Genomic DNA, 15,333 nt, shown 5'->3' with positions numbered 1-15,333 from the left:
CAGTTGATAACATGATAAAGACTGCTTTTGGAATAATAGTCATTTTAGAATGGCCGTTAAGTCCTGAAGATATTACTGTAAACTATAGGTTGTTCCAAATACTGCAGTTATTTTGCAAAATAAGTGGTGTCCAATCCGGTTACATTTGTAAATTTGATGAACCCTTTGCGTATTGCATGAAAACCTCCAATAACAATTGGTATGTTAATTGTTTTTTTCCCTCCATAATCTTTCAATTTCAATGGTAAATAACAGTATTTTGTTATTTTCTCCAGTTGTTCATCAACTCAGCTGTTTCCAGGGATCAGTGAACCATCCTTTCTTCTTTTCTCTAACAATATTATTAGATACATTAAATGAATTTTGAAATCTCACATTTCAATTCTCCTCAGTTTTCAATACAAATTCCAATAGATTTTGCAAACTATAAAGCCGAATGTCTGCATAAATTCCAATGGTCAATTTTTCCACCCTGTAATGGGAGTATTTATAGTTTGCTTGGACGATTTTACCCCAGCTACTAATGGGATTGTATATAATTTCATCTCTAATTTTACATAATTAGCATTATTGAAAATATACTCAGTTTTGGCTTCAATTGTATTAATTTGCAGCACTTGTTCTGGAGCTGGCATGATTGTCCCATCTGTTTCTTTTTAACTGTTCCAGATTTCTGTTTTTGTTGTTCTTGTTCTTATTGTCAGAATATGTGAAATCCAGTGATATTTTTAAAATGGGGATTCTCCAGTCTTGCTTTTTAAGAAAAAGATTTGTTAGTAGATCTCCAAAGGATATGTTAGAGAGGAAGAAAAGTACTATGTATCTAGAAAAACTGACAAAATATATTTGTCGTCAATTTAAGAGGAAAAAGCCATGACCAGTTTGGAATACCTTTGTAAGAAACATGTGAGCTTACATTGCCAGTAATATTTATGGTGTAAAATCCACTTGTGATATCTGGCGTTTTTTTATTCTTCTCTCAGGAAAAAGAAGACAAAGCCAATCTTCAGGCTGAAGTACAACATTTACGGGAGGATAACTTACGATTACAAGAGGAATCGCACAATGCCTCTGAAAAACTGAAGAAATTCACTGAATGGGTTTTCAACACAATCGATATGAGTTAATAGCACATATGAAACAAACGCATTGGCAAAAAATATCTCTGGAGTGGGACTGAGCTTTAACACCATCCTAAATTATATAAACCCAGTCAGAGCACTTTCATATGTTTCATATTAGGGGTACCTTTTTTTGGTTTTCCTTTGTTTCATTTTAACATATCTGCAAGCACCCAGAATTATTGCAGATCAACTATCAGTGAATGCCTTTTATAGGAAAAGAAGAAAAAAATAATAATTTTAAAGGACATAAAAATTTAACTACTAAAATGTGAATGTCTTTAGATTTTTTGCACATTCTCTTTACCTGTTCTGTATAAAATTACTTGGAACTGGACTAGAATAACTGTCCATTTGCCTCTAATTCTATTACTTTGTATAAATTTCAGATTAATCTGCTTCATTCTTGCTGCTTTAGTAAATATTTCAACAAGACTTTTTTCCCCCAATGCTTCCTTTCCATTGTTTTGAATATACTACAGGCAAGAGACTGTAGTAACTGTCTTGAGTGTCTCTTAAGAATGCTATCTCCACACCTGTTGTATAGAATCATTGCCCAAAGAATATCAATGTGCACACTTGTAGCTACACTACAAGTGTAGCTAGCACAAAGCTATGGATATGTCAGACTATCCACTTATTTTTTGCACATCTATATAAATTGGATGCTCCCAAATGAAACCGCTTGAGATAAACATTGCAAAGTAGATATATTCAGTACATATTTCTTCTCTGGAAAAGAGAAAAAATGCTACTATTGTAAGAATTATTCTGTCTTTTACCAGCCAGGAATATTTCTTTCAGTGGTCCCTTCTAATGATTGAATTAATTTTTCATAAATAATTAATTCCTGCTGTCTGAGAAATTATTGATAGCTTTCCGTGGCTGCTAGAATTCTCTCTTAGCACCTTTACTTATATAGAGATTTTTTTATATATGTGCACACACAGATTAAGAAGTTAAAAATGCAAATCTATATCTTTTACTCTGTTTGGCATAAATATGGCATAAACTAATTTTCAGTAGTTTTCCAGTTAATGCCTCAAATAAAATAATAATTGGACAACTGTTATTAAAACATGCAAACTTCCTTCCTTCCTTCCTTCCAAATTTATTTTGATTATCATATTATGGATTTTTCAATAAAACTGGCTATTGTTAAGTATGTGTGGTGGGAGGCTAACTTACCATAGAATGTCACACCTGCAGGACTCTTTAATATTAGGGTGGGGAGGGAAAAATGTGTATACTGCAGCCTGCTAAACATTGTTTCAAGTGACATATGGTGAATTTTAGTTTGTGATCTCCACTGCATGCAACTGTGATAATACTCCTTGCACATTTCCACACTTGGTAAGAACAGCCCATGTCTGTCAGCTTCATAAATTCCTTTTTTCCTTTGTTCCAGCTACCATTCTTTGCTGGAAATATTTTTAACCACTGCCATTGAGTCTTCCTATCCTTCTTTGATATGCATTTTCATAATTCTTAATAATTGTACAAATCCACATGGTTTGCTTTGACATAAAGCTTAATGTGTGGTCATCATCCCATTTGGGATGTATTTCTGATTATATCTGGGCCATCAAAGAGGATCGATTTGAAAGTATTTCTGGAGTGCTTCTGCTAGAATATATTTAAGTTGGGTTTCTCCCTCCCTCCCCCTCTCCAAGTAACTTGTATGAAGGAGATCTATATAATGCCTGAGGAAATTTGTAAATGGGAAATATTGCTAACAACTCTAAGCATCCTGATTTTATTTTATTTTTTGTTCTCTAGTTTTTGTTTTTTTTAATATTGGGACTTGGGGCAGACTATTTATTAGAGTTTTGCAACAGAGTTCTTGTATGAAGCCTCTAAATGGCTACTTGTAAAAAAAATTCTGACAATAAAATTCATTTTAAAAGCTCTTCTAGAAATAATGTTTTGTTTGTTTTTTATTCTTCAAATTCTGATTCTTTCCATTAACATCGGAATCCACAAATGTGAAAATTAAAACCATTGAGAGGGTTTTTTTTCAATATTTGCATAGAATCATAAAGTTTCCCCCATCATACATTACTAAAATCTGGATTAAAATATTTTAACAAATGTTTTGTTTGAACACATTCAGTGAAGGGGGTCCTCCTATCTCTACACAATTGTTCCCTCTATCAAGCTCTCTTTTAGTTAAGAATCTGTTAGAAAAAGATTCTTAACTAAAATTGGGATTTTTCCATTCTGTGCTGCACATTTTAGAATGTTGAAGTCCTGGTTTTGACCTATTTGACATTCTTTTAGCTATTTGAAGAGTAACATGTATTCCCTCTTGGTCATCTCAAGGCTAACAATGCTTAGCTACTTTAACTTTTCTTCATATAACTTAATTCCTTGTCTCTGATTTTCTTCATTGCCTTTCTTTAAATCTGTTCCACTGTCTCTGAATCTTTCTGGGGTGGGGTTGTCCAAACGTAGACACAATACTTGATGGGGAGTCAGCTAATAGTGAGGTGGAATTTTTCAGTGATTTGGAATCTATACTTTTACTGATATAGCCTAAAATTTTCCTTTTTTTACAGTTACATAATTTTCACTTCTGTTTTCTGGCGACTTATGGATAATGACATTAAACTTACTAAAGAAAGGGACAATATTCTATCCTGAGTAAATCTGCAAATAAATAGAATTGTCATTGTGGAGCACAGTGCACCTTAGATAAGGTTGTCATAAAGCAAAGAAACAGTCACTTGGTTGATGAAATGATGAGCACAATGTAGTTCTAATGGAAAGAAATTATTCATATGTTTTAGCAGGTATTTTAGAAGTCATTTCTGTTTATCACACAAAAGAAAGTTACTTTTAAAAACTTGGCTTCTTAAAAGTATTTAATATAAAAATAATAGACCTGTTGCCCAATTTAGGTCACAATTACAATCAGTTAAAATTTTAAGTAATATAGTTGTAGTTACTTTTTCTCACTCTAGAGAAATCTCTTATTCCTCCAGTTCTTTAGTTTTATCTCCCTTCCTTGGATGGAAAATTAAGGCTTCTCAGAAAAGAAGAACCTGGTTTTCACAGATCCTATAAATGAGTTGTGTGGATGGAGAAAAAATTGTCAAGAAAGGAAAATAAAGGGCAAAAAGTAAAACCTACAAGCTGCATCTTAATAATAGAATCTTCATATGAATTAACATAGGCAAGCCTTGTTTAAAGAAGAGAATATACTTAAATACTAGTAATTCCTCAGTGGGGAAAAGAGAGGTAAAACAGGACAGGCAACCAATAAGCTTGAAGAGTCTCTTCAGGATGACTCAGACTTAACTTGCAATATGGCTGCTAATGGGATATGTCTCTGAGATGCCCAGCTAATCTCTTTCTGATTTTCTATTTTTACTCGGGAATTACATTTTTAGAAGGCTGAGAATAGCATGTTTATGTATATGTCAGCTTGCAATGGCATAGTTTAGCAATGTTAAGAATGTGGGTAGAGAAAATATTGCAAACATGTTAACCTCAAGTACATTAGCTATCAAATCTATGTAAACAAGCTTGATGAGCCTCTGACTCTCTAAATGCAGTTAAACTATAATTCTCAACATCACATGCTTTTGATAACGCAATTGGGACTACTAGGAGGCCTATCTCAGTAATACCTACAGGACAACCGATTCGCCACACCTGACCTAAAAAGCCATTTATTTACAGCATGCTATTAAAAATTTGGCTTCATCATTTGGGTTTTCAGTCTACTGCTTTGCTGTTGGCTTCTGAAATATTTCCAATCAGAAGGAAGTAACATGGGGCTGAGAAACTATAGATAGCTGTCCCTATATATGGTTGTATTAGTTTGGCATTTTAAAGGTAAAACAGTCTTATCTCTTAAGCCAAGCATGCATGTTTAATAATAACAGCAATTATATTCCTGTACTGCAACATAGAGATCAGAAGTGCAGAAAGAAAGCAGAAAAACATTAATGAATCCAACTATTTGCTAATAATATGCAACATTTGAAAGAAATCAACTGTTACAGAACTGAGTTCATATTATATCTTCAGAAAAATATGTAGTTTGTCCTCACAATATCACTACAAATCACAGTTGTTGCAAATAAAATTCCTCTGGATTATAATTATATATCTGGGTGTTACGTGAATTTTGTTGTATGGGTATATTGTGTATATACGTACAATGACAATAAACTTTATATAAAATATTATTGCCTTCTAACAAAAACCTGATTTTCTTAGGATTGGTCAAGAGGCATAACTGGCCTGTTGAAGATTTGTTCATTTTGCTTTTGTTGAGTCTGAATTCATTTTGTAGTCTTTTTAACCACCCAGTCAGCAACTAAGGAGTGAACCTAAAGTGCTGAGGAGGTCTATCCTATTAAAAGATTGGGATAGTCAATTCCAAAGTGACCTCACTTGGTGAAATACCCCTCAGAAGGTCTCACAGTGGGCCCCAATATTAGCAACACAATACCAAAAAGACTTTGGTGGCCCAAAGGTGTTTCCCATGAGTGGGGTGAGACTCCTGTGTCCAACTGCTGAATTATCATATGCATTGACTATAGCCTGCACACCCTCTCTTGGTAATCCCACACTTCAGGGAAGGGAAGGGAAGCAAAGTATTTCTCACTTTAACATTTATTATGGTCACTATTGTAGAAGTTCAGCAGCCTCAACCATGGTTGACCAAACTCTTCCGAGAGACATTTGAGGATGTCACAAATATCACAATTCTGCTGATTTGGAATAATTGCAGTTTTATTTTGTTCTTTGCTTCTAATCTTATATTGTCCTTGAGAAAAGTTCTGTTTTATATGTTACTGTATAAACTTGGCAGGAATCATTTCCAGACCAACTGTATAAAAGTACAATCAACCAATGTATAAAGAAATCAATAACTGTTAAAAGTTTATGAACTTTTAAAATAGGGAGTCAAAGTTTTGGCTGATATGTAAAGTTATAAAAAGCCATTTTCCATTGGTCTTTTGTTATTAACTTCTTTTTTTAAATAGAAATGTGTTTTGTTTTGTTTTGTTGCAGTTCACATTCAACGTGAGCATGAAAAAACAGTTGCTGGAAATTATCTGCAGCCAACATCATAGTAGAATTTCCTTGGAGGGACATGCTTTGAGCAGACCCACAACTGCTGCACTCTGTACTTTTTATTGTCCAAGTGCTGCTTGCAGAGAGATTTTTTGGGGGGTGGGAGAGTTAAAATTTTATACATTTCATTACCTGTCATTGGTTCTTGGCCCAAAGGTGTAGGACACATTGAACAGATGGTACCCCTAATAACTTAAGCAGGTTCCTTGCCTCATTGATGCCATCCATCTTTTAGGACTGATACCTACCTGAGGTGTAGCTTTATGCAGCATTTTAATGCCTGACTACTCTTGACAGTAGAAACTGGTAAATAATTTATGAAAATTATTAGCCCCTAGAAAAGGATTTCTTGCTGCACTTGCAGATTACAGTACATCCCTTTGTTTTTCCCATTGCTCTTGCAGCTAAAGAACTTTTTCTTATTCCTGCCAAATGTAAATAACATGACAACCAGTAAATTAGAAATATTCAAGTCCAACTTTTTCTTCAGCTATGAATTATTCATGTTTAATTCCCCTCTATTCCTAGTGTAAAATGTCAGACCTGGAAGCTAGAAAGTCTCTTGGCTACAGTGCCCAGCCTGTATTATAGACAAGGATGCTTACTTGGCACCAACACTTAAAATTTCAGTGCCAGGCCAAGTCATAAGTTTTCACTTACGTTTATCACTAGAATTTACACAATAGCTTCCTTCAAACTGGGATCTTCATAAAAGTGAGAGTGATGAGTCCAGCACATCTGGAGGACAACAGATTGGGATGGGAAAGATTTAACCACTGGGTGAGGCTGCTCTTAACTATCATTATATTTTCCAACATCGATAGTTTTAAAAGGAATGCATTTCATGAGGGATAGCTTAATCATCTCAAAAGAATAGTAGCAGATGATAATATGAGAAAATAACTGTCCCATTTAGATTGTAAACCTATCCAATATTAGCCTTGATTTGTGCACAGTCTATTTTATCTTGGGGGCTTTATTTTTCATCCCCTTCTTAACTTGAATTTTGAATTTGTCTTTCTGCCCACATTTCTGCATTTCATCATGGTCTCTTCTCTTGGTGGTTTATCTAGATCTCCAGACTGCATACAGATAGTCCTTGATTTACAACAGCTCATTTAGTGACCATTCAACCTTCCAGTGGCACTGAAAAAAGTGACTTATGACCTTTTTTCATACTTATGACCATTGTAGCATCCTCATGATCATGTGATGAAAATTTGAACGCTTGGCAACTGACTCATATTTATGACAGTTGCAGTGTCCCTTGCAGGGATGGGTTCTACTTACCTTTACTACCGGTTCGCAGCGGGGGCCGTGCACAGAAGTGTTTTGATAATGTTGGGGTCGGTGGGCGGAGCCTCTTGCTGGTTTTACTACCGGTTCTATAGAACTGGTGCGAACCGGGGGCAACCCACCAATGGTTCCATGTGATCCCCTTTGCAACCTTTTGACAAGCAAAATCAATGGGAAAGCCAGATTCACTTAACAACCTTGTTACTAACTTAATTGCAATGATTCACTTAGCTGTGGCCAAAAAGAAGTGTGGTAACATGGAGCAAAATTCACTTAACAACAGAAAGTTTGGTCATAAGGTGAGGGCTACTTGCACTTTTGAGCTAAATTACATTTGCTGAGAAGGGACTTAGCACTCAGACACATCACATACCAAAATCTTATTCCAAATTTATGTAGATTCTTAATCCATTTATAATTTTCAAAGATCATGGTCTTATCTTTTTGCTGTTTATTTCGTTTTTTAATTCTTAAATTTATGATTAAAATGTTCTTTCATTAAGGATTGAAGGCAAACTCATCCAGCATTTTCAAACTTGTCAATTTGAAGGTCTCTGTTTGCTTAAAACAGTTAACAAACAACTTCTGAATGTGATTGAAAAGGAAGTTTGCAAATTTAAGGTCTTTTAAGATGCTGACTGCAGCTGTGAGCAATTTTTCCCCTTTTAATATTTAATTGTTATTATTGTATAATTTTAAATTTTTTAACCCTAATTTAATTTTTAATTTTAATGTTAATTTTTCTACATTGTTCTATTTATCGGTTATATACCATCCAGAGCCCTTGTTTGAGGGAGATGGACAAAGAGAGAGGGAGAGAAAGAAAAAAAGAAAAAGAAAAAGGAAAAAAGAGGAAGAAGAAGGAAGGAAGAAAAAGGAAGAAAGAAAGAGAAAGGAAGGAAGGAAGGAAGGAAGGAAGGAAGGAAGGAAGGAAGGAAGGAAGGAAGGAAGGAAGGAGAAAGAAAAAGACAGAAAGAAAAAGAAATTCATATGCTCAAAAGCGAGCATTCAAAACCTACCGGGACAAGTGTCTTGCAATCTCCTCATGAGTAGCAACTCTTCAGAGTACGTTAGACTTACTCTTACAATAACGTTATTGTCACTTGAATGTACACTAATCGACATATATTAAAATGAAATTTCACTGCATAGAGCTCTCAAAGGGTCACCACCTCCAATATACATGACATAAACATGACTAAATAAATAAATAAATAAATACTAAATTATGCACAGACCCACAATATTATATGACACGGAGAAACACAGTCTAGTTAGGATGTACACATGTACATGGCAAGAAAAGGGAATCTTGCAAGTTTGCCAAATGGATGGCATAGGGAACAAAGCTGCTACAGGATCTGGTAGTCCTGCTAGAAATACTTCAAAAACATGTGAGCAATCTCCCATCCTCTTCCTGTCCATACAGCAGTGGTGGGATTCAAATTTTTTACTACCAGTTCTGTGGGTGTGGCTTGGTGTGCATGGCATGGCTTGGTGGGTGTGGCTGGTGGGCGTGGCAGGGGAAGGATACTGTAAAATCTCCATTCCCACCCCACTCCAGGGGAAGGTTACTGCAAAATCCCCATTTCTTCCTGATCAGCTGGGACTCGGGAGGCAGAGAATAGATGGGGGCAGGGCCAGTCAGAGGTGGTATTTACCAGTTCTCCAAACTACTCAAAATTTCTGCTACTCGTTCTCCATATCTGATCAGAACCTGCTGAATGCCACCTCTGCCATACAGGTTCCAAAGAGCTGGTGTTCTTGTATATTTGAAAACACACCACGACCATCACTGGGCTGGAAAACCGAAAGGTTACTTAAAGGCAACGTGGAAGACCACTGTTATTTGGAGACTGATTTGTGACTGATTTTTTATTGTTCCTTCATATTAAGAATCATATTATTTTCATTTTGATCTAACCTGCTTGGCTTTTCTGTTACTGAAGAAAGGAGAAGGGGGAAGATTTTCATATAGCTGCAAGACTTACTGTATCTGTGAAAGTCTTGGACTTTTGAGTTATGTGCCACCCAGTCGAAGATGGATCTTAGAGTCTCGTGACCATAGAAGCAGGGCTATGAAGTCATGGTGCCAAGTTTTAATAAAAATCTTAATACTAACTTTTAAGCTGGGGAGCTTCTAACCAGAACCTAGCACTGGTTCTGTGAAAATTGACCACCTTTGGGGTATCTCTGCTGTTGTTATTGAGAAACTCCCAACATTTTGTACGACATTTGGGTAACTTCTTGCTTGGCATGTATGCTTTTGATATTATGCTTTTGAAACTGTTTGTTTGAGCTAATTAATTCCTTATTCACTGGAGTGTTCATTCTGGATCCAAAAGCACCAATTGCCTAGGCCCCTCATAACTCCCTTACAATTAGCAAAACAGCTCCTGCAGGAGAGTAAACAGATGTTTTCATGGTCTTTATGCTGACATCTAGTGGCTGTCCAGTTTACTGCAATCCACATATGGTAACCCTCAAGAAACCCATGTATTTTTAAAAAAAAAAAAAAAAGCTCCCCTAGGAAAATCCACCCAAGTATACATTCTACATGTTCACTTACCTGTTGGAAGAAATATCCATCTGGTTCAGTTCCAAGCCAGGAGAAAGGCACTGGAGACAAAATGGAGGCTGGAGGCTGATTGGAAAGTAGGTTTAATGATGAAGCAGAACCATATGGGTTCTGAGCAGCTGACCGCATGGAGTTGAGAGGGAAGGTATACCTTCTCTTGGGCTTTGTATTTGAGCTTCCTGTTCCTGTGCAAGAACATGTGTTCTATTGGCTGTTGTCATATTCCTATGGGGTCATGTAGGGGTTATGTAGGGGTAATAGCTGGCTCTATAGGCAAAAGAGGAAATGCAAATCCTAGGTGTTTGTCTGAGCTCCTAGGTTTGGTTGAAGTTTGGATTGCTCTGAGGGTGATGAAATGAATAGTAGTGGGTTAATCCTATTATGTCCTGAAGGATAATCTCATTATCTTGGAGCTGAAGGTCTTTTGTTTTGTAGATAGGCTGGCCAGTCTTTCTTAATGGGCACAAAATATTCTGCCTTTTTAATATTCCTCAAAATACTTAATTCTTCTAGGAGCGGGGCTTCCAACCTACCCCTGTACTGTTTCACTGCCTAAGAAAGTTTTGAGATGGGATATTTTGAAACAAGTTGGACCATAAGAAAGGCTGAATGCCAAAGAATTCAGGCCTTTGAACTACGGTGCTGGAGAAGACTCCTGCGAGTTCCTTGGGCTGCAAGGCAATCAAACTGGTCAATCCTAGAGGAGATCAACCTTGACTGCTCTTTAGAAGGCCAGATCCTGAAAACGAAACTCAAATACTTTGGCAACCTAATGAGAAGGAAGGACTCACTGGAGAAGAGCCTAATGCTGGGAAAGATAGAGGGCAAAAGAAGAAGGGGATGACAGAGAACGAGGTGGCTGGATGGAGTCACTGAAGCAGTAGCATGAGCTTAAATGGACTCCAGAGGATGGTAGAGGACAGGAAGGCCTGGAGGAACATTGTCCATGGAGTTGCGATGGGTCGGACACAACTTCGCAACTAACAACAACAAAATTTTGAAACAAGAGAGAACACAAATGCCACAACTGTTCACTGCATTGGCCCTTAAAACAAATGGTAAACTGCCTCTTAGTGTCCAACAATTCTTTGTTAATGGAATAATCACAAGTAGAGTAGCAAAACTTTGTGTAGCACAACCTGATTGAGGATCTCACCTGAGAAGAGTTGAAGGGGAGAATAGTCTTTTACTATTAAGCGTCCTTTTCCATGAAGTACAGTTGCCTTGATTTTTTCAAGAGAAATGTTAACATCAGTAGCAACATCTGCATTGGTATTCTGGGAAAATTCATTTCCTTATAGAAAATATGGAGGAGAGAACAGAGTGAAAAAGGAACTTTGTTTCACCAGAAAAAGTCACTAGCACCCTCTTGTGTTGACTTTTTGAGCAAACCTAGCAAACAAATACAATATTTGAATTAAGGACAGGCTTCTGCAGAGACTGAAAAGGGAGTTGCCTGCAGGCTTTTTACATTTCCAAGTAATCCCATAAGGCTTCTTCTCATCAATAAGCTCCAGTGACTGGGTTATGGAAATGGTATTAGCTGCAGGCCATTGTAAAATGTCCACTGTAAATTGCAGTGTTACAATATTCCATGGTTAGATTTGATTTTGGAAATGGATTCAAAATGACTATGTCGTAGAGAATGGTGGGCTAGTTTGAGACCTTTCAGGCGCTGAAATGCTGGAACACAAATTGAGATGAAGTGGGGAAATGCAAAGCATAAGGACTAAATCAGTCTAAATTTCATTCGGCTTATTCTTTATCCTAATTTCTAGCTGCTGCTACTGCTATTGTATGATTATTATTATTATTCACAGTCTGCCAGATGTTCAGGCTGGATTTGACATTTTTACCCAGCTATCAAGTCCTTCTCAAGGACTCGGGATAAGCAGATGTGGATGTTTGATGGTGTTAAAGCATTGCTGCAGGATGTAAGCAATTCTGCAAAAGTTGTCTTCTGCAATTGACTGCTGGTGATTTCATCAATGCTGAAATTCATGCGGTATTCCAGATGTTTTGGGATTGCATACAAAGCATCTAGTAGAAAGCACTACTAACTTTGCTTTCTTTTTCCACATTCTATTTCTACAAGTAGTTCTCGACTTACAACAGTTCATTTAGTGTCCGTTCAAAGTTACAATGGCACTGAAAAAAGTGACTTATGACCATTTTTCATAATTACAACAAGTTGCAGCATACCCACATGATCAAAATTCAGATGCTTGGCAACTGGCTCATATTTATGATGGTTGCAGTGTCCCAAGGTCACGTGATCCTCTTTTGCGACCTTCTCACAAGCAAAGTCAATGGGGAAGCCAGGTTCATTTAACAGCCCAGGTTATAACTTATCAACTGCACTAACAACCGTAAGAAGAAAAGTCATAAAATGGGACAAAACTCACATAACAAACGTTTCCCTTAACAACAGAAATTTTGAACTCAGTTGGGGTCATAAATTGAGGACTACCTGTATTTGCAGGTCTTCGGTTTTGTTATTTTCTCCAGTTCTGTTTCTTCTGTTCTGCTGTTTCCAGGTTCTGCCATGTTTAATATCTGGATTTTTTTTGTTTTTCTTATTGACAATTGTTAAATCTGGGGTGTTATTTCTATTCTTCATTTGTTGTTTCTTGTAGGCCAATTTTGTCTCTCTGATAGTTAATAAGCCTTCCTGGTATACTAACTTCAGTACATTTTTGCAACTATCCTTCAGAAATTCTTCTGACATATCGACACATTCACCTATTTTCCTTGGTAGGTAGAATCTCAACGTTGCTACATGGTTGAAGGGCATGATTCATTGTCATTATTTTTCTTGTCTTCTTATCCAAGGCTTTAGTTCTGCATGAGTCCAGCCCACTATTATAATGTACTCGCATTATAACAATGCATTTCCTTCATTTCTTTATACAACAATTTAAGTACCAGGTTCTAATTTCATAACCAAATAATTGCATAATTCCACAATACACTAACAAAATTGTTTTAAATATTGTAATTCTGAAATACTAGAATCTCATGAAGACAGTGCTAAGGACTTTTTATTAATCTACCATGTACCTCTGAGCATATAATTCCAAATTTATATTTACCCATTCCAAAAAGAATTTTGAATTCTTTAAAAATATGTATTGTTGGTGATATGTGTTTTCATCTAATCCTAAACCTTCACTAGGAGTTCATTTAACCCTAACCCTAATCACTATCCTACCCTAGCCATAATTAGATTTCCAGTCTAATGGAATTTTTACATATATTTTACCATGAAACACAAATAAGGTAGTCTTGAAACATGCAAGACCCTCTAAATATACCGATACTCTACAAAAATTTTGGCAATATGTATTTTAGTGGGAAAATTTTGAGAGACCTAGTTCTAACCCTGAACATAATTACATTTCTAACCCTAAGTGGAATTTTATCCTAAACTGATTTTTCCTTGTGTTTTACCAGGAAATAGAGGTAAGGCAATCTTGAAACATGAGAGGCCTCCTCACGATACCAATGCTCTGTGATTCCATTGGCAAGATTTATATTCCATGGTGAATTCTTGGATATGTATCCATAACCCTAAGTAGATTTCCAGCCTACTGTGATTTTAGGAAGTATTTTACCAGGAATCGCTGATAAGAACATCTCAAAATATGAGAGACCTTTTAATCATTCTGATTCTCTACAAATGTGTTATCTATATCTATTTTACAAGTGAAGTCATGGAGATCTAACCCTAACCCTAATCACAACTATAATCCTAACCCTAACTGGAATTCCAACCTAATGGGATTGTTCCATATAGTCCATATCTGCATAGGAAATGCAGTTAAGGTAGTCTCAAAATATGAGAGGCCACCTAAGCATACTAATATTCTATAAATCTACTGGAAATATTTATTTTCCATTTACAGTACCTTGGAGACATAACCCTAATCCTAACTGTATTTTCAGATAGTTAAAGCTCCTGAATGATGTTTAGGGTTAATTTTATATGTTGCAATCCATTAGAAGGTCACAAGAAAGTGGTAAACATTTTTGGGTGGATGATTACAAAGCCTCACCATAGTAAGAAATATGGTTTATGCCTCTCTTAAGTAATCAGAATTTGGGAGGCGCAGCATCAGCATTACCCTCTCCACCCAAGTATGGCTAACACAGAGACCATATATGGTAGTTGAAATATCCATGTCAAAATTTAATCTAAGCACAATTTGGGGGGCTTCTATATTCTGAGGTTGCATTAACTCCATGCTATATCAATGATACAGACATCTGTCAGTTAAAATGTGTATGAGTGGTCAGCGTACAATATATATTAAGTAAGCATTCTTAAGTTCTCACACCACACCCTGGGGTAAAAGCACATATCCTTTGTGCTTGGCACTCATCCAGCAAACATTATCCTTGAAAAGAAAATCTTCAGAAACTAGCAGAAAATGTAGCTAGTGATTTCCCCCTCCTTACTAATACCCTCCTTGAAAAAACGAGTCCTCTGGCACTGTCCACTACACAGCATTCCTTATTATCACATCTATTTTCTAGGTTCATATCCTGGTTTGTGGCTAAGCAACTTTAGGCAATTTTGTGGCTAAACAATTTCTGGGCTAGTTTGCCTCTCATCTCACCTATCAGAGCACAGATGGCTGGCTGGAAACTGTAGCTTCATCTCCCTCATGCCTTGCTCTTTTTATTATTTTAAGTGGTTCAAAAGACCTTTGCAGTTCCCACAATTAAATGACAAGCTATTCATCTGAGGAGCTGAAGCTGAATCTCATCAAATTCTTCTGAGATTAGAGAGAATTGACTCTTGATTTTCTTAGCAAGGTCAGTTGCCTCGTCCTGTGCTATATTTTTGCCACTAGATGGAGGAACACACTGCACACTGCACAATTATGTCCTGAGATGGGTTCTCCCTTTCCCCAGGCACTAATGTGCAAATAGAAAATTCAGCAGGCTCCATCCCCATTAGGGACGGATGTGTACTGAGATTATGACGCACAATTTAAGTAGTGTGGCCAAAAAATGAGTGAGTTGGTCAAAGATGATTTGTGGCATACCAGCTCAAGGGCAAAAAGCTAATTCTTATTTGGTTTTTCTATGACACTTGGTCTATATAATTTGCAGCATCTGCGGACTTCTATGTCTGTTTTCTTTAACCTAATAATTTTGGTCTGAAACCCCCATAAGTCAGTTTCATATTTGACATTGTTGGTGAAAAGGTGAGTCATGGTGAAACATTTCTGCAATGAACTT

The 15,333-nt window shown here is 36.5% G+C and overlaps 1 protein-coding gene across 9 annotated transcripts in view; it reads left to right on the top strand.

Annotated features, from left to right (window-relative positions):
* The window catches only part of SIPA1L1 (signal induced proliferation associated 1 like 1), a 177,117-nt gene extending 174,083 nt beyond the window's left edge, over positions 1–3,034 (top strand). For all 9 annotated transcript variants that reach the window (XM_087882532.1, XM_034417688.3, XM_034417689.3 and 6 more), the window contains one exon: positions 984–3,034. In XM_087882532.1, the coding sequence (XP_087738658.1) occupies positions 984–1,127 (144 nt within the window). In that variant the 3' untranslated portion in view covers positions 1,128–3,034. The remainder of the gene's footprint in view (positions 1–983) is intronic.
* Positions 3,035–15,333: the final 12,299 nt, after the last annotated feature.

Source organism: Pantherophis guttatus, chromosome 1 (assembly GCF_059756535.1).
Source record: "Pantherophis guttatus breed Tessera chromosome 1, ASM5975653v1, whole genome shotgun sequence".
Taxonomy (NCBI): Eukaryota; Metazoa; Chordata; class Lepidosauria; order Squamata; family Colubridae; genus Pantherophis; species Pantherophis guttatus.
Note: the sequence above shows the minus strand (reverse complement) of the source record. Positions and strands in the feature narration are given on the sequence as shown.